This window comes from Dermochelys coriacea, chromosome 15, assembly GCF_009764565.3.
Source record: "Dermochelys coriacea isolate rDerCor1 chromosome 15, rDerCor1.pri.v4, whole genome shotgun sequence".
In the NCBI taxonomy this organism is placed as follows: Eukaryota; Metazoa; Chordata; order Testudines; family Dermochelyidae; genus Dermochelys; species Dermochelys coriacea.
The window spans coordinates 32,188,497-32,212,014 of NC_050082.1; the positions used below are offsets into that span (position 1 = coordinate 32,188,497).

A 23,518-nucleotide genomic window follows, 5' to 3' on the forward strand; every position below is an offset into this window, starting at 1 on the left:
CTTTACCTGTTCTCATGCTTTGCAAAGTGCAGATTTTAAAATCAGTTCAGGAAATCCAAGTGATGTTTCCCCAGCTCCACCTAGGCCTCAGTACTCCACTTCTACACCTCCACAGATCGGGGTGTCTGATTGCTTCTTTGGGTTGGATGGGTGTAGACTAGAGGGCTGAAGTAATGTCCCAGCATTGCAGAAAGCAGCTATGTGCCAGCAGGTGGCACTATTATCCTCTCTCTCACCATTAAATAATTATAACAGACATTTATTACAGGCGGCTTGATTACTCTAATCAGCAAAGTCTCCATCCTGAAAGGGTTTTGCAGCCAGGCAGCCTTGGATTTATCAGCTTACCACTCAGATGTTTTTTTATTAGTCCAAATCTAAAGAAGTAACATAAATTGTTCACTTTCCAAACCCTTGGAGCAGAACAAATCCGCACAAGGGGGGAAGGACAAAGCTCCTTTGTGCATGACATGTGAGATCTAGCACCTGCTGCCAACTTCCCCCTCTCTCGTGTGCACACACTCCCCCTTCCCAGCAGCTCTTTGTGTCAGTGAGAAGGCCTGGCCAAGTGTCCCATTTACAGGGTCCCGGGGCTAGTTTCCTGCAGATGCTCTTGCTGCTGCTAACAGCAGGCCTGAGCTGCAGCATTCCTGGCCTGGCTGTGTGCAGTGTGTTCTCCCCTAATGCCTGGAACAATACCTCAACCCTGCACAGACTCTGCAGTGCTGCTGATCTCACCCTTTGCTGCTCATCTCAAACCAGAGTGTGGAGATGACTGCATATCAGTGTCACTCAGCTTCGACCCTCGAAGAGGCCCAAGAGTGATCCTGCAAGCTCCCTAGAGAAAAGGGGAGAGATCATGTGCTGCACCTCCCACTGATCTGGTCTAAGGCAGGCCCAAGAGAGAGAGACTGGGTAGAACACCTGGGTGTGGGAGAGGGTCACACAGGGAGCACCAGAGACAAGGCTGCCGATCCCACCTCCATGTATCAGGGCCTGGCACCACTCAGGACTCCAAGCAAGTCAGACAGTATTGACAGGCACGGACAAAGACCAGGAGACAGGAGTTGGGGGGAGGCAGCCGAGCTGGGTGGAAACTGATGGAAGAGAAGCTGGGAATGGGTGACGGGGGTTGGATCACTTGATGATTACCTGTTCTGTTCATTCCCTCTGGGGCACCTGGCATTGACCACTGTCGGAAGACAGGATACTGGGCTAGATGGACCTTTGGTCTGACCCAGTATGGCCGTTCTTATGTTCAGTGTAATGTTCTGTCCTTGGAAAGGTTTCTCAGGACCAGGATGGAACTTCAGAGCAGGAGATGTGGCTGACATCTCAGCTAGCTTAGCACGCCAACCACTGGGCGATTGGCTATTCTGGGCTACAGTTCCCCCAAATCAATGTGAAAGTCTTGGTTTTGTGATGAAACGCCATGAAAACAAATTTAGAAAGTACCATTTTTCACACACTGAGTTTCTTGTTCTCCAGCCCATGCCCGCCAGAAGCACTCTCACAGCCCAGAACAGCAGGCATCCACTGGACATGCCTCCACCAAGCCTGGCACCCAGAGAGCCTGATCCCAGAGATGCCACCCCAGATGCACAGCCAGGATCATTCTCACTCTCACACTGAGCTGCACGGAGTGCTAGAAATATCCAGATTTGAGCTCCCCGGGGCTGCTTTCAACTGGTTCCCGAACCCACAGACCATCCAGCCCTCTCTGCCCGTGTGGCCTGTATTCAGGCAGCCCCAGTGCTGCTCATAGCAGGCCAGTACCCTTAGCCGGCACAGAGCCAATTAGATAAGGGGCTTCTTGGCCACTGCTTTCATCTGTCTCCCAAAAACTCACATCAGCCTAGGCCAGTCAGACACCCCTCCACTGTCTGATCAGGCCTGACACTGTTCCAGAAAGACCGACTAGATGCTTCTCCTCCACGGGGTGCAGCCACGGCAGGAGAGCTCTGAACTACCAGGCAAGCAGCTCTGCTCTCCTCTGTGCTGGAATGCATGTTGTACGGGGGAGGTGAGCATGGTCAGATACCACAGGGATGGGCAGCAGGTAAAGCCCTGAATGAGATAAGACAGACTGCGTCTGGGAGGCGGTATACAGGACGTGTTCAGCTATGGTAGGGTCATGGGCTGCTGTCGCCCTTCATTAATTTCAGCCCCCGCTTTGCTGTGCTATGTCCTTTGGGGGCATTCACACTAGCATGTTGCCAGGCAAACACCCTTCTGATGAACTTAAGCATCCAAATGCAAGACCTGAGCATCCTGCTTGGGCCTTGCGTTGTTCTTAGAAAGCATGTCCTTCTATTCTCTATTCATAGACAAAAAAGACTTCACTTTCCTGCCCCCGCAGCATTAGTGCCAACGAAGCAGGAGCCTCAGCACCAGCCTGCTGCTGGGTATCCACAGGTTTTACAGCTTCCTGTTAGAAGGTGTATAGTCCCCCTGACTTCTGTACAACACCCTGCACTTTGCTTCTGCATCTCACAGGCACATATGCAACCAGCAGGAGGCGCTAACATACCAATGCTGCCTGGATAGACGAGTAATCATGCCCTGGGGAACTAGATGGTGGTTTTCATTTTTACTCGCTATTTGATTCAGTCGGTTGATTTTAATCTGAGAGGCCAAAATGAGAATGGACAGCGTTCCCACAGTGATTCTCTGAGAGGTCAGACGTCCCTTGTTCATTCTGGGCAACAGCAGAGTGGAAACACTATCCATTCCCATTTTCTCTCCTTCCAGCCTAATTCTTTGTCACATAGAACTTAACCCAGGGATGGGCAAACTTTTTGGCCCGAGGGCCACATTTGGGTATGGAAATTGTATGGTGGGCCATGAATGCTCAAAAAATTGGGGATTGGGGTGCAGGAGGGGATGAGGCTGAGGTGGGGCCAGAAATGAGGAGTTCAGGGTGTGGGAGGGGGCTCTGGACTGGCGCAGGAGGTTGGGGTGCAGGGGGCGGTCAGAGCTCCAGCTGGGGGAGTGGGCTCTGGGGTGGGGCTCAGGATGAAGGGTTGGGGGTGCAGGAGGGTGCTCTGGGCTGGGACCGAGGGGCTCAGAGGGCAGGAGGGGGATCAGGGCTAGGATGGGGGTTGGGGCGCAGGAGGGGGTCAGGGGTGCAGGCTATGGATGGCGCTTACCTCAATCAGCTCCTGGAAGCAGCAGCATATCCTCCCTCTGGCTTCTATGTGGAGGCATGGCCAGGTGACTCTGCGTGCTGCGCTGTCTGCAGGCGCTGCCTCTGCAGCTCCCATTGGCTGCAGTTCCTGGCCAATGGGAGCTGCAGAGCCAGCGCTTGGGGCGAGGGCTGCATACAGAGTCCCCTGGCTGCCCCTATACATAGGAGCCGGAGGGGCGACATGCCACTGCTTCCAGAAGCCGCGCAGAGCCACAGCACACGCGGAGCAGGGCAAGCCCTAGATCCCGCTCCCCTACAGGAGCTTGAGGCAGGGCTGGCTCTAGGTTTTTTGCCGCCCCAAGTTCCGAGAGCGCAAGCAAAAAAAAAAAAAAAAAGGTGGCCGGAATGCTGGCCCAATCATGTGCTTGCTTTGCTGGTGCCTAGAGTCGGTCCTGGCTCGAGGGTCAGATTAAAATGTCTGATGGGCCAGATGTGGCCCCTGGGCCATCGTTTGCCCACCCCTGACTTAACTTGACTCCTTGCTCAAACTGGGGCTGTGACAAGCAAGCTCTCCCCATTGTCTCGGGCTGTGTGCGTCACATGGCACCAGCTGCACAGTCCACAACACACAGTACAGTAGAACTGAATACAGAAAAGTATCACTGATCTGCAAAGCTCCCTCTGCCCTCCCCGCTGTGTACAGCCCTTCGTTTAATTGTCTGTCAGGAGCTGACCTGAGAGAAGAGGCCTAGCCAGGCCGGCAGAGGGCAGTTGAACTCCAGCATTGGCCCCTACTCCCACTTCACTTCCAAGCCTGAGCCAGGAATCAAATGGCTGTGGCAGGATTATGGCAGTCACTAAAACTTCCCTGATTTCCAGGGAAAGTGATTCACATAGCAGGTGTGGTCTCACACATGCCACAGAAGGGTAGTTTGCTATTCTACTGGATCTCAACATATTTAATGAGATCAGCAAGGAGATATGGAGCATTTCCAGTGCTATTCCACATCTCTCTCTAGGAGGAAGTTAGGTCAGCGCCTGGAGTCGCAGTCCCTATGCCTCTCCCAGCATCTGCAAACTGACTTACTGCACGTGCGACTCCCAGGAGACTTACTTCACACACCTTGGCTTCCACGTGACAGGTAGAATTGATGCGCATCACCCTCCTGCAATCACAATAGCTAGTGTGGAAAACAAGCAAGCAAACCATCCCAGCAGCCCTCAGGAAACTCCTTCCTGATCCCCAACTGGTGCCCGGGTGCTGGTGCCAGCATTTCAGCCCCAGGCTCACACTCAGGGAGTCTCTGTCCCAGCTGACGTGCTCCAGCAGTGACATTAAATACTGCAACCAGGCCTGACTCCTTTCCAGCTGCAAAGGTGTCGATATACCTGACCTCAGACTCAGTGTGGAAGCCACAGATCCAGCAGCAGCCAGTGAGTGCTTATTTCAGCTTCACATAGCATTATTATCAGGGGACTGGTGACCCTGGTAAGATTCTGTCTCCAATTTCACTTCAAACGCTGGCTTTAATCAGCGCAGAGATGGGACTGGCTGAGACCTGAGCAAGTTCCAAAGATGCAGAAAATGAGCACAGATTGGGCAGCTGGTGTACAGTGCTATAATTTTCCCAGCTAATTAATGCCATCGTTAAAATTAATGGGAAGCAAACATTTCCAGGAGAAAGTACAATCGGCAAACAAACAGAAAACTCTACACTCCAAAGACATGAGCTCCATCTGCGCAATCTCCATTTGCCCAGAACAGCACACATCAGAGGGGCTGGGGACACAGGGCAGGGCGAGGTTATCAGAGTGCCTGCCACATGCTCCTTGGGACAGAGCCACACCTTAACCTGACCTACAATTCCCTTCTTGCTCGCTCCATGATCCTGAAAATCTCTGATCCCCTCCCAGAAAAAATGGTCCACAATGGCCCCAAAACCTAACTGCTCAGATGACAACAAAGCCCCGGCCAGCGCTGTATTTCTGGGTGAGCAAGGCAGTCCCATACCCCATTCATTGCTCCTTCTCCTTATCTAGCTGTGCAGAGCTGTTGGGTTTCATGGGGATATGGGCATGCCACTGCCATAGCCCCTCGATGACCTAGCAGGGCTTTCCCTCCTCTGACTTCTAGGATCTGAGTTTCTAGCAGCTATGCCAGAGACCCACCCTAAGCTGTATCTAAGATGGAAAGCAAGCCTCGCGTACAATGGCCACCTGCTCACTGATAGGCTACCAAGCGCCCCTCCCTCGTGCTCCACGTTGGGCCAGCACCTTGCTGGGCATCCCTTCCCCACATGCTCCATGCAGACTTATCCAGTCTGACCCTTGCCAAGGTGCAGTGCAAGATCCTCCTCTCAGAGCAAGCATTTTCCAGTCTAACTAAATTAACCGGGGAGGGAAAGGAAGGGTAGAAAGACAAAAAGCCAATGTGTATCCCAGAGACGGGAGAAGAGCAGATTCCTCATCCGCACCAGGGACCTGCCATACAGACCTAATGCACCTGGGAAGCACCAGGGACTGCAGTGACAGCTGATGGTGAAATGATGGACACACATGCACGCTCACAGGCTGTGGAGTGCTCATAGCATTGACAAGCTCCTCTGCCACCCTTTTTAAGAGACCTTATAGCATAGCATTCGGGAGGTTCCTGGCAGGGGCAGCACATCACAGAACATGGCTTCTACTCTGAACAGCTCTGTTCTCAGCTGCGCCCCTGGGGAGCGAGTTCACATTGTTCCACAACAGCATTTCTACCACACTGTCACAACAGGAGGCAGAATCCTACACACCAAAGAGAAGCCCTTCAAGAAACGAAGCATCTCCCTGCTGTGCTGGCTGCACTGCGTCCTGCTGGGTGAAGGGTCCAGCTCTCACCTGTTGAAGAGGTTATTCCTGCTGACCATTCGCAGGAAACCGGTTGGATCAGTTACTGAGTTCAACTTATTGTTCATCTCCTCAAACTGCTGGTCCATGATGTCCCCAGCTTCACTCTCCGTCTCACTGCTGGCACAGGCTCTGAGGAGGAGACAGCAGAGAAAGGTCAGTAAGGCAGAGACAGCATCAGCTTCATTGTAAACATTTGAGGGGGTGAGAGGAGAACCTGGGCCGAGGACAGGAACTCTCTAGCCTAAGGTCTGTTCTGTTCTCCCATGGAGACGCAGCAACAGGAGGAGAATGACCCACTCCTCTGCCCAGGGGGTACTGCTCAGGGCTCTGGCTGCATGATTCCTACAGATGGGAATCCTGGAACCAAAACCCCACAGCTTGTAACAGGCACTGGGGGTTGAAGCCACAGCCTGAAACAGGAACCTCTGTGAAACCCTGACTCACATCGGAGTGTGACTCACATCCTTGGAGTCTTGCTGAGGCCTTCAGACTTTGCTCTCACTAGCACTTCTCGTCAGCAGATCTCAAAGTGCATCATAAACCAGGCCAATATCATCAGCCCCACTTTACAGATGGGGAAACTGAGGCACAGGGCGAGGAAGGGACTTGTCCCAGGTCACCCAGAAGAGCTAGGAATAGAACCCAGGTCTTCCGAGTCCCAATCCAATCCTCTATCCACTAGGACACATTGCCTCATAGAAACTACAGGCAGTGGGGTGTTCAGCCTAATACTGGCAGCTTGTCCACCATGTCTGCCCTGTGCGCAGAGCAATTCAGCCAGGACATTGGGGCAACTCCTCCCTTGGCCTCTTCCTCATGTTTGGGAGGTCAGAGGGAGATGCTCCAATGGAGGATTATGCATAAGTTACCCCTACCCTCCCACTCTCTTGCCTTCCTCCCCTTGTTTGTAACCTCTCATGCTCCTCCCCCTCCTGGAGGGCTCCCAATAGCAAACAGAGTGTGACACACCTATGAGCCGGTCCATGCCCCTGGCCCTCAATCAGTAATTATCAACCCGCTATCCTGGGCCAGTGACAAGCTGCAACGTATTCAGCTGGCTCTGTCTGGGGCAGACACCTCTACATGCTCCCCACTGGCCACGCAGGCACATGCGAAGACCTGCCGAGCGTCACACAGCTCTGTGATGTCTGCCTGCTGTTGTCAAAATTGGGCCCACCATCACTTCCTTTGGATTTTTATTCAAAAAGACTTTGGGGTGGAAAATAAGGGCACAGATGGAGGCTGATTCTGGCTGACTGGAAGACGAGAGAAGGAGAAGGAGTGAACTTCACCATCACGGCTGCCAACCTCCACCTCCTTCCTCCTGACCAGACCCAAACGACACTGCCACCTCCACTGGCTAGTAGGATGGGAGACTGTCTCTCTCCTCCACCCCGCATGAGTCCTTTTCCTTCCCCATCTTATTTCTTCTTCTTCCAATCCCTCTCCTTTTTTCTTCTAATATGAGTTTGGCTTAGCTGGCCAAGACTGTATATTTTGCAACACTGCTATAAGCCTATGCCTAGAAAGAGGTGGCTAAAAGCAATGCCCTAAACAGCCCTATGCTGGTACAAGTTTGCCAGGTCTCGGAGTGGCTGGTAGTAAACCACGTGCTAGGCCTGTGTTTTTCCAAGCAGTGAGGTTGCAAGTGAAAGTCAACACCAGAGACAGAAGCTGCATTTTCTCTTTTCTTTCCTTTCCTTTCCTCTTTTGTGTATGTTTGTATTGTTTTGTCTTCTCAGGAAACAGGATTGGTCTTTAACAGCAGCAGCAATGATGGCAGCTCCAACCCATCTTAACTAACCTCTTCTCTTTTCTGATAAAAACAGTTCTTACCATCTTTATAGCACCTAAACGACTATCCAACAAGGGGGCTTTCCTTTTAAAAACTCACTCCAGCTAAAGGGAAAGGAACAAGGGATGCTGATAAAATGAAAGCCTGACTTAATACTTTACATTTCAAATGTTTGAACTCTTTTTTCTGTCTTTCCTGTGTCTAAAAGTTTAAAACAACTTTTACTGGTGTTTTCACCATGGTACCAAGCAGACTGAGGTCTCTGGATACCAAACCACAAACTTTGTTTAGAACTGTTTAATGCTGGACAGCGACTGGGTCACGTTAACACCTTTGACCCATATGTTCTATCTAAATTCATACCACACTGCATGCTGGGTTAAGTGTTGAGGAAACAAGAACCACGCACAGTCCCCTGAAGCAGAGTGCACTGTGCCCGGAAGTAGGAGGGCTGAGTAGTAGCCCAGCTTCTCCAGAGCATACTGTATTTCTGTGCATTTCACCTGCCTTGTTATTAACCAAGGCCTCAAACCCAATCTCCAGAGAAGGCAACTATCACTCACCTAGTTCACAGAGTAGTCACTGTGGCTGCACAAGGACACTTAGTAGAGTTGGCAAAAGAGCCCAAATCTCACTTGACCACACTGCCTTTTAGACTGAATGTGCCAAACTCTTCATACTGGATAAACAACAGGGGCAGCAGTAATGTTCCTTACATCTGGCATTTCTTAACTTTCAAGTGTTTGACTTTGTGACCTAAATAATACTTTTTAATGTACATTTTGGTATGTACTTTCCTAGGGTGTGGTGTGTTTGTGTGTGTGTGTGTAGGGCTGTCCCTAGCAATTCTGGGGCCCTACCCAGAAGTCACCTACTACAGGACAGGCCCAACAAAGAAAATAACAGAACGCCACTAGCCATCACCTTCAGCCCCCAACGCATCATCAAGGATCTACAACCTATCCTGAAGGACGACCCATCACTCTCACAGATCTTGGGAGACAGGCCAGTCCTTGCTTACAGACAGCCCCACAATCTGAAGCAAATACTCACCAGCAACCACACAACACATACTAACCACTAACCCAGGAACCTATCCTTGCAACAAAGCCTGTTGCCAACTGTGTTCACATATCTATTCAGGGGACACCATCATAGGGCCTAATCACATCAGCCACACTATCAGAGGCTCGTTCACCTGCACAGCTACCAATGTGATATATGCCATCATGTGCCAGCAATGCCCCTCTGCCATGTACATTGGTCAAACTAGAGAGTCTCTACGTAAAAGAATAAATGGACACAAATCAGACGTCAAGAATTATAACATTCAAAAACCAGTCGGAGAACACTTCAATCTCTTTGGTCACTCGATTACAGACTTAAAAGTGGCAATTCTTCAACAAAAAAACTTCAAAAACAGACTCCAACGAGAGACTGCTGAATTGGAATTAATTTGCAAACTGGATATAATTAACTTAGGCTTGAATAGAGACTGGGAGTGGATGGGTCATTACACAAAGTAGAACTATTTCCCCATGTTTATTTCTCCCCCACCTCCCACTGTTCCTCAGACATTCTTGTCAACTGCTGGAAATGGCCCACCTTAATTATCACTACAAAGGTTCCCCCTTCCCCCAGCCCCGCTCTCCTGCCGGTAATAGCTCATCTTAAGTGATCACTCTCTTTACAGTGCGTATGGTAACACCCATTGTTTCATGTTCTCTATGTATATAAATCTCCCCACTGTATTTTCCACTGAATGCATCCCATGAAGTGAGCTGTAGCTCACGAAAGCTGATGCTCAGATAAATTTGTTAGTCTCTAAGGTGCCACAAGTACTCCTTTTCTTTTAGCAGGAATGAAGTGTGCAGGAATCTCTTCTCTCTGCACACATCTCTGCTGCCTGGAGTTGTGTTCTCATCACTGAGCATGACAACTCTGGCTTTTGCTATCAAGATGGCCACTGCAGAGGGGTTTATTTCATACTCATTTTGCTGTGGTTTCTGTACACTGGCAGCAGAGAATGCATACGAAGGCTCAGAGAGGCTAAATGCTCAATAACTGACTGCTCTGAGGAGGCCAGTTATTCATCTATCTGCAGAGCAGCTGGAAGCGGCTCAGAAGGGCTGACATTAGGAAAATATTTATTGTGGCCAATATACATGTAGAGCCAGGGCTGTAAGCCTCTGTACACTTCTGCATCTCACTCCTGCTCCACTTCCTGAGTCTTCCCCACCAATTAGACTCCTTCATCAAGGAGCTACATGTCCCTAAAGTACTCACACTTCAAACACTGTTTTTGCAAAAACAAAACCTCCTTATTCCAGAAGTGAGTGGTGTGTTTGCAGCCTACTCCCAGCTGCAGAAATAGGTGGCACTGCAGGCTCCCTAATTACTCTCCATAAAGGTTTACTCTTAAGCAAAAGGGTGTGTCACATGCTGTCCACCCCAGCCTCCAAAATGGCGCTTGTGCTGTTTCCAGTTCACTATTTCACTTCTGTACATCGCAACGGTGAAATGACTCCTGGATGTTTGTAGTTTTGGAAAACTGTTTTGGGTTCCACACGAGAGAAGATGCTGCACTAGCACAGGAGAGTCTGATATTATCAGGCTGATATTGCAATGACTGATTTGACTGTGTGGTCAGATGTGTTCCAAGGAACGAGAAGTGGGAGTCCAGAACCAGGAGGCTGGCTCTCAGCCAGTGGACAGGAAAAGACTGGAGGGTGTGAGCCTGGCACAACAGCATCTCAGCAGCTTCACCCCACTCCTTAAATGCAGCCGTAGCTCCGGTTTGCTCCAAAAGACCATCCGCCCTGCCACACTTCACTCTAGTGGTCACCGTGCCACTTTCTAGTTGTCACTGAAAGTCACTTCATAAAACAACAAAGGGAAATTAATCTCATACCACGGACAGAAAAGGTTTTAGGGCAAATTTTCAAAATAAAGAGCACACAAATCCGGTTAACACATCAGGATTTACAATGCGTGTGTGCAGGCACTAGCAGCTGGAATCTCTCAGCATCTCTGCACTAGACAGAGGTTGCCTTGTAAATATACTTCCAGGTCAATGTTCTTTCCACCAATGAAATTCTATTCTAAGTCCGGACCGAAGCCAAAGAAACCCCTGAAGAATAGGGTGACCAGATGTCCCGATTTTATAGGGACAGTCCTGATATTCAGGGCTTTGTCTTATATAGGCTCCTATTACACCCCCGTGCCAATTTTTCACACTTGCTATCTGGTTGCCCTACTGAAGAATGAAAAAGAGCTGACTGAACATCAGCACACAACTGGTGGAGCTCGTTTCCCAACAGACTCCCCTTCCTTGGGTTTTATTTCCGAGCTGCAGAGAGAGCTGTTTACATTGCACAGTCCCCCAGCAGATCTCAGTACATCTCCCAGAAATGAGGGCAGAGCTCCTGGGAGAAGACAGAAACCTGAATTCATCTGCCCAGCACAGCAGGCCCTGTGCATCCTTGGGAATAATCTGTCCAAACAGGAACACAAGCAAATTTCCAAGTCCTTTCAACTGGATTTTTGCTGTGAGGATCTTATTGAATGCAGAAATGATCCTCTAATGCAAAGGTGGGCAAATTACGGCCCATGGGCCACATCCGGCCCGCGGGACTGTCCTGCCCGGCCAGGGAGGCTAGCCCCCAGCCCCTCCTCCCCTGTTCCCTCTCCCCCACAACTGCATGGGCAACATGGCTTGTGCCCGCCCATCTCCCAGGCTTTCCAATAAGCCTGTCCTGCCGCTCTGAGCAGCATGGTAAGGGGGTGGGGGGTTGGATAAGGGGCAGGCGGTCCCAGGGGGGAAGTCAGTGGATAGGGGCAGTTGGATGGGGCGGAGGTTTGGGGGGAGGGCAGTCAGGAGACAGGGAGCAGGGACAGTTGGATAGGGGGTGGGGTCCCGGGAGGGGGCGGTCAGGGGACAAGGAGTGGGGGAGGTTTGTATGGGTCGGGGGTCCAAGGGGGCCTGTCAGGGAGCAGGGGTGTGGATAGGGGTTGGGGCAGTCAGGGGATAGGGAGCAGGGGAGGTTGATGGGGGCATCCTGGGGGGGGGGTGGTTAGGGGCGGGAGGGTCCGAGAGGGGGCAGTCAGGGGACAAGGAGCAGTGGGAATTGGATGGGTTGAGGGTCCTGAGGGGGGCAGTCAGTGGCAGGAAGTGGGAGGGGGCAGATAGGGGGTGGGGGCCAGGCTGTTTGCAGAGGGACAGCCTTCCCTACACGCCCTCCATACTGTTTCGCAACCCCAATGAGGCCCTTGGATTAAGGCACTTTATGCACAGAAATGCAGCTCCTTGATTAACACACTGTGATGATGTTTGAAGAATTATAGACACCGACAGAAGGATGTTCGGGAATCCCTTCCCAGCACAGGCCACCAGGCACTGCGCTCTGCCTTTAAACAAAACAAAACAAACATGGCCAGGGCATGAACTGGGGAGTCAAAGTCAAATAGCAGTCTTCGGGTTTATGCTAAACCCTGTGCTGTGTTTCACATTTAACCCTCTCTGCTCTTTGCTGGCAGGAAGAGAGTAACTCCCAGAGAGCAGGAAGTCTGGGAGAGCAGTTGCTCTAATCTCTTTTGGGGGCCTGGCACTCTCAGGTCTGGTGACAAGCAAAGGAGAGCCCCACAGGGTACACTCTGGGAAGTAGCTTCAAAGGGGTGTATGAAGTTCCATATAAAGCCACCAAGTGAAAAGAATCCGTCCACATAATTCCCTGCAGCAAATCACACTAAGCCAGCTCTGAGACCTCAGGGACAGACCAGGAGCTTCAGCCCTAGCCATTTGCTGCCCTCTCTATCCTGTAAGCCATTTAGCGACAAAGCTGCATGCCACATTAGGAACACACCACGAGCTCACGCCTCCTTCCATGCCCCCAAATCCTGATAACCTTGTTTCCAAAGGACACTCCATCTGGAGGATGGTGTGGATTGCACTCTCAGCAAATTTGCGGATGATACTAAACTGGGAGGAGTGGTAGATACGCTGGAGGGGAGGGATAGGATACAGAAGGACCTAGACAAATTGGAGGATTGGGCCAAAAGAAATCTAATGAGGTTCAATAAGGATAAGTGCAGGGTCCTGCACTTAGGATGGAAGAATCCAATGCACCGCTACAGACTAGGGACCGAATGGCTCGGCAGCAGTTCTGCGGAAAAGGACCTAGGGGTGACAGTGGACGAGAAGCTGGATATGAGTCAGCAGTGTGCCCTTGTTGCCAAGAAGGCCAATGGCATTTTGGGATGTATAAGTAGGGGCATAGCGAGCAGATCGAGGGACGTGATCGTTCCCCTCTATTCGACACTGGTGAGGCCTCATCTGGAGTACTGTGTCCAGTTTTGGGCCCCACACTACAGGAAGGATGTGGATAAATTGGAAAGAGTACAACGAAGGGCAACGAAAATGATTAGGGGTCTAGAGCACATGACTTATGAGGAGAGGCTGAGGGAGCTGGGATTGTTTAGTCTGCAGAAGAGAAGAATGAGGGGGGATTTGATAGCTGCTTTCAACTACCTGAAAGGGGGTTTCAAAGAGGATGGCTCTAGACTGTTCTCAATGGTAGCAGATGACAGAACGAGGAGTAATGGTCTCAAGTTGCAATGGGGGAGGTTTAGATTGGATATTAGGAAAAACTTTTTCACTAAGAGGGTGGTGAAACACTGGAATGCGTTACCTAGGGAGGTGGTAGAATCTCCTTCCTTAGAGGTTTTTAAGGTCAGGCTAGACAAAGCCCTGGCTGGGATGATTTAACTGGGACTTGGTCCTGCTTTGAGCAGGGGGTTGGACTAGATGACCTTCTGGGGTCCCTTCCAACCCTGATATTCTATGATTCTATTCCATCCCAACCAGTGAATCAGGGACTGCAACGCAGGCACCCAGCAGCTGCCAAGGGAACTTTCTTCTGCCTCTACCTCCTACCGTTTTCCTTTTCAGTCATCATCAGATGCTCCCGAACTCAATGATCTGAGCCAGGGAGGATTCTTTCCTCAAGATCATGGCTTAGGTATACCACTTGCCATTATAGGGTGCGGCCCTGAGAGAGTGCTGAATGACAGCCTGGCTGCAGGAACGGCATAGCACAGAGAGAAGCCCCTCCCTGCCCTCCAATGCATGCAGACCCCCTGGGCTCTGACTTTAGGGTGGGTTCTTTAAGCCCAACCTACTAAGAGAAAAATAGCGAGAAAAACAGAAAGAAGCATAAAGTCTGACAAGTCAAGCGTAAAAGTATAATAAGGGAGGCCAAGAAAGAATTCGAAAAACAATCTAGCTAAGGACACAAATACTAACAGCAAAAAAAATTTTAAATCAGGTCCCAAAGGGGTCCATCCTGGGACCAGGATTATCCATTTATGACTCGGATAATGGAGTGGAGAGTATGTTTATAAAACTTGCGGGTAACATCAAGCTGGGAGGGTTGCAAGCACTTTGGAAGACAGGATTAGAATTCAAATCAACCTTGACAAATTGGAGAATTGATCTGAATTCGGCAAAATGAAATTCACTAAATGGGGAATAACTGGCTAGTGGTGGTACTGTTGAAAGGATCTGGGGTTATAGTCGTTCACAAACTGAATATAAGTCAACAATGTGATGCGGCTGTGAAAAAGGCTAATACCATTCTGGGATGTATTAACAGGACTGTCATACACAAGTCATGGGAGCTAACTGTCCAGCTCCACTTGGCACTAGTGAGGCCTCAGCTGGAGTACTGTGTCCAGTTCTGAGAGCCACACTTTAGGAAAGACATGGACAAGCTGAAGAGTGTCCAGAAGAGAGCAACAAAAATGATAAAAGGTTTAGAAACCCTGACCTGTGAGGAAAGTCTGGGAATGTTTAGTGTTGAGAAGAGAACAGAGGGGGGACCTGAGAAGACTCTTCAAATATGTTAAAGGCTGTTATAAAGAGGATGGTGATCAATTGTTCTCCATGTGCACTGAAGGCAGCACAAGAAGTAATGGGCTTTCTCTGCAGCAAACGAGATTTAGGTTAGATGTTAAGAAAAACTTTCCAACTATAAGGGTAGTTAAGCTCTGGAATAGGTTTCCAAGGGAGGTTGTGGAACCTCTGTCATTGATAGTTTTTAAAAACAAGTTGGACAAACACCTGTCTGGGGTGGTCTAGCTTTATTTGGTCCTGCCACAGAGCAGAGAGCTGGACTTCATGATTTCTTAAGGTCCCTTCCAGACCTACATTTCTCTGATTCTACTCAAGACAATTAAGTCCAAAGCAGACTGCAAAGAGTCACAAAGGAATCTCACAAAACTGGATTGACTAGGCAACAAAATGGCAGATAAAATTCAGTATTGACAAATGCAAAGTAATCCACATTTGAAAAAAGAATCCCAACTATACATACAAAATTATCGGATCTAAATTAGCTGTTTCCACTCAAGAAGGAAAACTTGGAGTCATCATGGATAGTTCTCTGAAAACATCTGCTCAATGAGCAGTGGAGTCAAAAAAGCTAATAGAAAGTTAGGAAATGTTAGGAAAGGGAAAGATAAAACAAAAATATCCTAATGACACTATATAAATCCTTTGTACGCCCACACCTTGAATATTGTGTGCAGTTCTCATTGCCCCATATATATATTGCTCCAATATATTAAAATTGGACAAGGTGCAGAGAAGGGCAATGAAAATGTTTAGGGGGATGGACCAGCCTCTGTACAAGGAGAGATTAAAAAGAGTGGGACTGTTCAGTTTAGAAAAGAGATGATGAAGAGGAGATAAAATAACCTTAATCTCTATGAAATCACGAACATGTGCAGAAAGTGAATAGGGAAGTGTTATTTAACACTTCTGTGACACCCATCAGAAAGGGTTACACAACTAGCAGGCTAATTGACCCATATTCCATCTTTAGAGACATATTAGTAGATAATACTTGTGGTTTTGTATGTGTACATATATATTGTTAGAGGTTAATAATGTAACCAAACCTGTCTATCCCTGTATTCCATTAATTCAGAGATCAAACGGAGATATTAACATTTAAATGAACTGTGAATGTAGTAATATCACTGTCTTCATTTCTCTTTGAAGTATAAAGCAAATCACCTGCAAATGGTGGGAGATTTATGTTAATACATGTAGCTAATTACCGGTGATGTTTAGGAAATAGGAGGTTACCTCAAAGACACTATTGTTCACCCAAGGACTGCATGCGATCAAGAGGCTGCCCGAATAAAGTATAAAGGGACCTGATCCTTTCATCTCAAATCTGCTTATGCTTCATCAGGGGAAATTTGAGCCACAAGATTGAGATCTCCAGTTTCATTCTGGGTCACTCTGATATTGAACATTGGATTGAACGAACCTATGGACTAATTCTGAAAGAACTCTATGCAACTCTAAAGCTCATCAACTTTACTATGAAACTGACCTAAGAACTCTATACATGTCTGTACATATAATAATCCTTTAACCAATCATCACTCTCTTTTCTTTTTAAAATAAATTTTAGTTAATAAGAATTGGTTATAAGCGTGTTTTTGGGTAAGATCTAAAATATTCATTGACCTGGGGAGGTATTGTATCCTTTGGGATTGGTAGAACTTTTATATGATGAACAAGATTTTCAATAATCCTCATCATATTTGACTTGGCTGTCACGGTGGGAGCCCAAAGGCTGGGTTGCTTTAAGGGAGCTGTGTTTTTGGCTTCTGGGTAATCAATAAGGTATTATAGAAGCTGTTTTGTTGGTAGTTTGGTGGAGCTAAGTATTAAAATAACCACCAGTTTTGGGGATTGTCTGCCCCATTCTTCACAGTTTGCCCTAATTGAGCAATCTCAGCGTAGCCCCCCTGGGATCTCAGTCACAACTTCACATAACACAACAACTAAGGGTCAATCAATAAAATGAATAGGCAGCAGATTTAAAACAAACAAAAGGAAATACTTCTACACACAACGTATAGTCAGCCTGTGGAACTCGTTGCCAATGGGATGCTGTGAAGGCCAAAAGCATAAGCGGGTTCAAAAAAGAATAAAGTAAGTTCATGGAGGATAGGTCCATCAATGGCTATTCGCCAAGATGGTCAGGGACACAACCCCATGCTCCGAGATGTCCCTAACCCTCCAACTGCCAGAAGCATCTGGCACTGGTCACCATCAGACAGAGGATACTAGGCTACATGGACCATGAGTCTGATTCAGTATGACCGTTCTTATATGTTGTTATGGGAACTGCTGGTGGATGGAATTGTGAGTGATCGAGTGAATCTGTTGTGCAAACAGAAGTCAGAGCATAATGGAGATTTACATCAGAGATTACAGGGTTTCTGCATTCCTAGAGGGCGGGGTTCAGCTTCTTAAACCTTGGTGAATTTGTAACCCCATTGGTAAAAGGTGACATGGGGACAGATTTAAGGAGCTCACTTTCTATTCTGTTTCTCCTGCCCTATTTGTTACTACCCACTGTCCGGAAAGGATGGTTCTAATTCTTATAGAAAAGATCAAGTGCCAACATGTACGTACAGGACATGTTGGAAGCAGCATCCACATGCAGGATACAATCCCCAAAGCCCAGAAAATATCAGCTGGGGATGGAGGGAACTGATTTTAGACACTGACTTTAATAGGAATCACACAGCCCAATCTCCAAGCACAGCTTGGACAATGTAACCCTAAGGGTCTGTCTGCAACCAACAGCAGCAGAAGAACTCCAGGATATATTGTCTATAAAATCTCCACAGCTCCGAAACCCTCCACACCACAGAGGATGAGGATGGAGCTGGTGCCTTTATTTCTGGTAAGGTGCTGGTTGGGTTGGCATTAATCTAGTGATTATTTATTATTATTTGGATATCACTGATACCGTGGTTCAAGCTTGTCTGGGCTTTAGTGGGAAGGATGTGGCCTCCACTCTTACATCTGCTCCCCTAAAGATATTTGAGCTCAGGTATACTCCCATCACTTCTGCCAGGAGGCCTTTTTAAAAAAATTGCTCACATGCCATTTGTTTCTGACAGCTGTAGCCTTCAGTGAAATGAATAACCTAATCACACAGCTGTGAAGGGAGCCATCCCTAGGTTCCTGGAAGGTCACACCCTCTCAGCAGAATGAATTCCACTTTTGTTCAAATGAGGGATAATTAAGAATTCAATAATTGTGGATTTGGGAATGTCGGGGACAGAGTCAATTGTTAGCTATATAGTTTACCTATTACTCTTCCCCATGGCAGTGCCTGTCGCTCATGTATATACACTTATAGCTACTTAAAAGACACCACCTTAGTTTAAAGCACTGAACATTCATAATCCCACAACAGCCCAGTAAGGAAGGTGGGTGAATATTATCCTCATTTTAAATGGGGAAGCTCAGAAAGTGAAAGGGAAAGTGACTTGCCCAAGGCCACATGGTGAGTTCAGTGGCAGAGACAGGATCAGAATTCAGGACCTGCCTGAATTCCAGTCCTGTATTCCTTCCTCTAGATCATACTGGCTTCCACCATCAGACAACTACAGGGCAGGCATGTGAACACGTGTCTGTGTGCACACCACCACATGTTGTATTCACAGCCAGTATCCCAGGAAAGCATACATGATATGTACCCACAAGACACACCTGGATTTCTGTCTCATGTAGACCTGCTTCTCCTAAATGTGAACGCTCAAATCTCAATATCTGGGATGCTCCAAAGGAATTTTCCAGGCTACTACTTTAGTTTCATACAAAACATTTCACAGCTAGGAATTTCTGTAACCAGGTTTCTACTCATTTTTCTTTTCTTTATAATTGTCCAGCAATATCCCAGACCCAAAAATCTAATATTTTCTTGTATTTTGTTCCTTTACTTCTAACCCAGCCACATTCTGCGCACGAATGAAGTTACAGGAAGTGGCTGCATACATAGCAAGGATGAGAGATTCATGGTGCTGCCTGTGCACCCTCCAAGCACACAAACCCTCCACACAGCACTGAGCCTGAGTCCCCAGTTCTTTTTCCATTTCCCACACGGATCACACTGACATCACCCCCAGAACACTGGGCAGCAAAGCAGAGAGCAGCAAATATCAGTTTTCTCCGAGAGACATGCAGTCCATCTCCAGCTAACTGCTCCTGCCGCATGCTCGCTTTTGTTCTCTTTAAAGCCTTTGAAGCCAGTTAACTTTCTTCACACATGGGGGAGGCTACCTTCTTTCATCTGTTTCAGAGTAGCAATGCCCCTCTGCCATGTACATTGGTCAAACTGGACAGTCTCTACGTAAAAGAATAAATGGACACAAATCAGACGTCAAGAATTATAACATTCAAAAACCAGTCGGAGAACACTTCAATCTCTCCGGTCACTCGATTACAGACCTGAGAGTGGCTATCCTGCAACAAAAAAACTTCAAAAACAGACTCCAACGAGAGACTGTTGAATTGGAATTAATTTGCAAACTGGATACAATTAATTTAGGCTTGAATAGAGACTGGGAATGGATGAGTCATTACACAAAGTAAAACTATTTCCCCATGTTATTTCTCCCCCCCACCCGACCCCCCCACTGTTCCTCAGATGTTCTTGTTAACTGCTGGAAATAGCCTACCTTGCTTGTCACCATGAAAGGTTTTCCTCCTTTCCCCCCCTGCTGCTGGTGATGGCTCATCTCTTACAGTGTGTATGATAAAACCCACTGTTTCATGTTCTGTGTGTGTGTACATAAATCTCCCCAGTATATTTTCCACCAAATGCATCCGATGAAGTGAGCTGTAGCTCACAAAAGCTTATGCTAAAATAAATTTGTTAGTCTCTAAGGTGCCACAAGTACTCCTTTTCTTCTTTGATCTGTTTCTCTTCCCAATCACCTTCCCCTATCTCTCACACCCTGGCCAGGTAAATATGGTTCCAGAGTTGTTTGTGTTGTGCCTGTCTGCTCCCCTTTAAAAAATGTCCTGGGCTGTGAACTGCTGTGTTTTTGTGATACAGAGTCTCAGAGATTGGGCTGGAACCACCACACTCTTCAGACAGGAACATATTCCAGAGCTTGCACAGCATGTTTAGCTTTTTCAGGATTAAGATAATTTCCATGCTAACAAAAATGGCTGGAAAGTCTCAAGGAACCCACATGTGATTTCTCTAGCAGAAGGGCAGGGTTTTACTTGGCAGATTTCTACTGAAAGGCAGATAGAAAGTGACTTGTTTTTACGAGGGTCCTGATATGGCAGCCATCCTGCTCAATAAGGGAAAGTTTCTTTTCTGTTTGGTAGTGCTCTGGACAGGCCCCTTCCTCATAATGCAGGTGACAAATATTTCTGCTCATGCTGGACTTGATGCCAGTTATTACAGTCAGGCTAGAAGATTTTGCAAATGCAGAGAGCTTTTGGCAAAAGAATTTCATTCACAAACTGCTCATAAATTTCCAGGCAGCTTCCAAGAATCTTCTGAGCAGCCCATGAATATAAAGAGCCTGAAAGTTCCTGGGCTGTAATTTGTCTCTCTATGTATGAGTGTTCTTGGCTGAAGTACCTGAGCTGAAGTCATCAAGGGCCCAAATCACTGTCTGTCAGGCTGGATTTCTGCAGCCCTGTAGGTTGTTTCTTGCCAGTTTTCGAAGTGTTGCTCCTGTCTCAGGTATTTCCAGCCACTGACAAGAGCCCAGCTGCTTCTCAAGGCTTCAGACACTTGAATGGAGACGCATATTTTGCGTTCAGTTTTTCTCCTGGAAAGGACTGTTTCTTATGTTTGAACCATCCTCTGAGACTGCAAGGGAAACATCCAAAGGTCTCTGGAAATTCAACCCAGTGGTCCCCACCTTTGCAAATCACCAGCCACCACTCAAACTTTTGTCTAGAGAACAGTAGGGGAAATACACTTAGCTGATAGTTTAGTGGAATATCAGGACATCCTCTTGTACACTAACACTGGCAGATCCCATTAACACTGTCCCCAACCCTTGGAGGTCACTCTGGTTCATAGAAGGCCTGCAACTGATGGAGCAATGAGGGAGAAGGCTGAAGCGCCAGTGGTGCAGAACTCACTGCACGTTAGGGTGACCAGATGTCCTGATTTTATAGGGACAATCCCAATATTTGAGGCTTTTTCTTATATAGGCACCTATTACCCCCCACCTCCTGTCCCGATTTTTCTTGCTATCTGGTCACCCTACTGCATGTCTGTTCATTTATCACAGAAAGCATTTCTGTCTCTCGCTATCATGGTAGGGACAGTGGTAAGGAAGCTGTTCTCTTTCTCTCTGGCAGAATGCGAAACAAAGTCAGGCCCAGTGGAAACATATGCCTGTTCTGTGCAGGCGGGAGAACTCCACAGCCCTCTGGCTGAGAGCAACTTCCTAGCAAGTTGGCTAAGAAGACAGATTGGATTTGGGCTCTCTGGAGAGTATCACCAGGCAGTATCAGGGCAGGAGGTTAAAAGTGCACCAATTTATATGGCAAACCTTCACGCTGGTGTGCTCAGTCATATGCTGAAGGAGAAGTTGTGTCCTGCCCTGCAGCAGGTTTATTCTTTCCTCCCTGGTAGATCCCCACCCTGGGCCCCACCTGCAGAGGGTCCCATCCTTTTCAGTGCATAGGCCCGGCTGCCAAGGGACAGTAGTCAGTATGGCCTGCATTGTCCCTAGCTGTGAATGCCACACAACGCTGCAGACACTGTGAGCAGGAGTGTGTCTGGGTGTAGTGCAAGGTGCCAGTCACAGCCACTGCATTCCTCGCTGCAAGGAGTTTGCATCAGGAGAGACATTATTTTGCAGAAAGAAAAGGAGTACTTGTGGCACCTTAGAGACTAACAAATTTATTAGAGCATAAGCTTTCGTGAGCTACAGCTCACTTCATCGGATGCATTTGGTGGAAAAAACAGAGTAGAGATTTATATACACACACACAGAGAACATGAAACAATGGGTTTATCATACACACTGTAAGGAGAGTGATCACTTAAGATAAGCCATCACCAACAGCAGGGGGGGGAAACCCATTGTTTCATGTTCTCTGTGTGTGTGTATATAAATCTCTACTCTGTTTTTTCCACCAAATGCATCCGATGAAGTGAGCTGTAGCTCACGAAAGCTTATGCTCTAATAAATTTGTTAGTCTCTAAGGTGCCACAAGTACTCCTTTTCTTTTTGAGAATACAGACTAACACGGCTGCTACTCTGAAACCTGTGATTATTTTGCAGGGAACTCCGTCCCTGCATGTTTCTGATTAGCATGCAGTTGGAAAACCAGCAAAGGGATAAAGTACAAAGCAATTAAGGAATGTCGCAATGAGATTGTCTTTGTGTAGCCAACACATTTTATTGGAAATGACTGACTTTTTAAAGCCAATTCCACCTCTCATGGCCTATTAAGAATCATACATTGTATTCGCAAAAAGAAAAGGAGTACTTGTGGCACCTTAGAGACTAACAAATTTATTAGAGCATAAGCTTTCGTGAGCTACAGCTCACTTCATCGGATGCATTTGGTGGAAAAAACAGAGGAGAGATTTATATACACACACACAGAGAACATGAAACAATGGGTTTATCATACACACTGTAAGGAGAGTGATCACTTAAGATAAGCCATCACCCACAGCAGGGGGGGGAAAGGAGGAAAACCTTCCATGGTGACAAGCAGGTAGGCTAATTCCAGCAGTTAACAAGAATATCAGAGGAACAGTGGGGGGTGGGGTGCGGGGGGGAAATACCATGGGGAAATAGTTTTACTTTGTGTAATGACTCATCCATTCCCAGTCTCTATTCAAGCCTAAGTTAATTGTATCCAGTTTGCAAATTAATTCCAATTCAGCAGTCTCTCGTTGGAGTCTGTTTTTGAAGCTTTTTTGTTGAAGTATAGCCACTCTTAGGTCTGTGATCGAGTGACCAGAGAGATTGAAGTGTTCTCCAACTGGTTTTTGAATGTTATAATTCTTGACGTCTGATTTGTGTCCATTCATTCTTTTACGTAGAGACTGTCCAGTTTGACCAATGTACATGGCAGAGGGGCATTGCTGGCACATGATGGCATATATCACATTGGTAGATGCGCAGGTGAACGAGCCTCTGATAGTGTGGCTGATGTGATTAGGCCCTATGATGGTATCCCCTGAATAGATATGTGGACAGAGTTGGCAACGGGCTTTGTTGCAAGGATAGGTTCCTGGGTTAGTGGTTCTGTTGTGTGGTGTGTGGTTGCTGGTGAGTATTTGCTTCAGATTGGGGGGCTGTCTGTAAGCAAGGACTGGTCTATCTCCCAAGATCTGAGAGAGTGATGGCTCGTCCTTCAGGATAGGTTGTAGATCCTTGATGATGCGTTGGAGAGGTTTTAGTTGGGGGCTGAAGGTGATGGCTAGTGGCGTTCTGTTGTTTTCTTTGTTGGGCCTGTCCTGTAGTAGGTGACTTCTGGGTACTCTTCTGGCTCTGTCAATCTGTTTCTTCACTTCAGCAGGTGGGTATTGTAGTTGTAGGAATGCATGATAGAGATCTTGTAGGTGTTTGTCTCTGTCTGAGGGGTTGGAGCAAATGCGGTTATATCGTAGCGCTTGGCTGTAGACAATGGATCGAGTGGTATGATCTGGATGAAAGCTAGAGGCATGTAGGTAGGAATAGCGGTCAGTAGGTTTCCGATATAGGGTGGTGTTTATGTGACCATCGCTTATTAGCACCGTAGTGTCCAGGAAGTGGATCTCTTGTGTGGACTGGTCCAGGCTGAGGTTGATGGTGGGATGGAAATTGTTGAAATCATGGTGGAATTCCTCAAGAGCTTC

The 23,518-nt window shown here is 47.6% G+C and overlaps 1 protein-coding gene and 1 long non-coding RNA gene across 6 annotated transcripts in view; one reads left to right on the forward strand and one right to left on the reverse strand.

Annotated features, from left to right (window-relative positions):
• LOC122456838 overlaps positions 1–16,298 on the forward strand; it is a 96,278-nt gene extending 79,980 nt beyond the window's left edge. The window contains exon 6 of one of the 3 annotated variants that reach the window (XR_006275930.1): positions 16,067–16,298. This is a non-coding gene — a long non-coding RNA (uncharacterized LOC122456838). Of the gene's footprint in view, positions 1–1,488; positions 2,837–7,758; positions 8,582–16,066 lie in introns of those variants that run through there. The other 2 variants (XR_006275932.1, XR_006275933.1) reach the window with 2 other exon arrangements.
• The window catches only part of TTC28 (tetratricopeptide repeat domain 28), a 504,341-nt gene that overhangs the window by 40,117 nt on the left and 440,706 nt on the right, over positions 1–23,518 (reverse strand). For all 3 annotated transcript variants that reach the window (XM_043498375.1, XM_038373837.2, XM_038373838.2), the window contains one exon: positions 6,005–6,145. In XM_043498375.1, the coding sequence (XP_043354310.1) occupies positions 6,005–6,145 (141 nt within the window). The remainder of the gene's footprint in view (positions 1–6,004; positions 6,146–23,518) is intronic.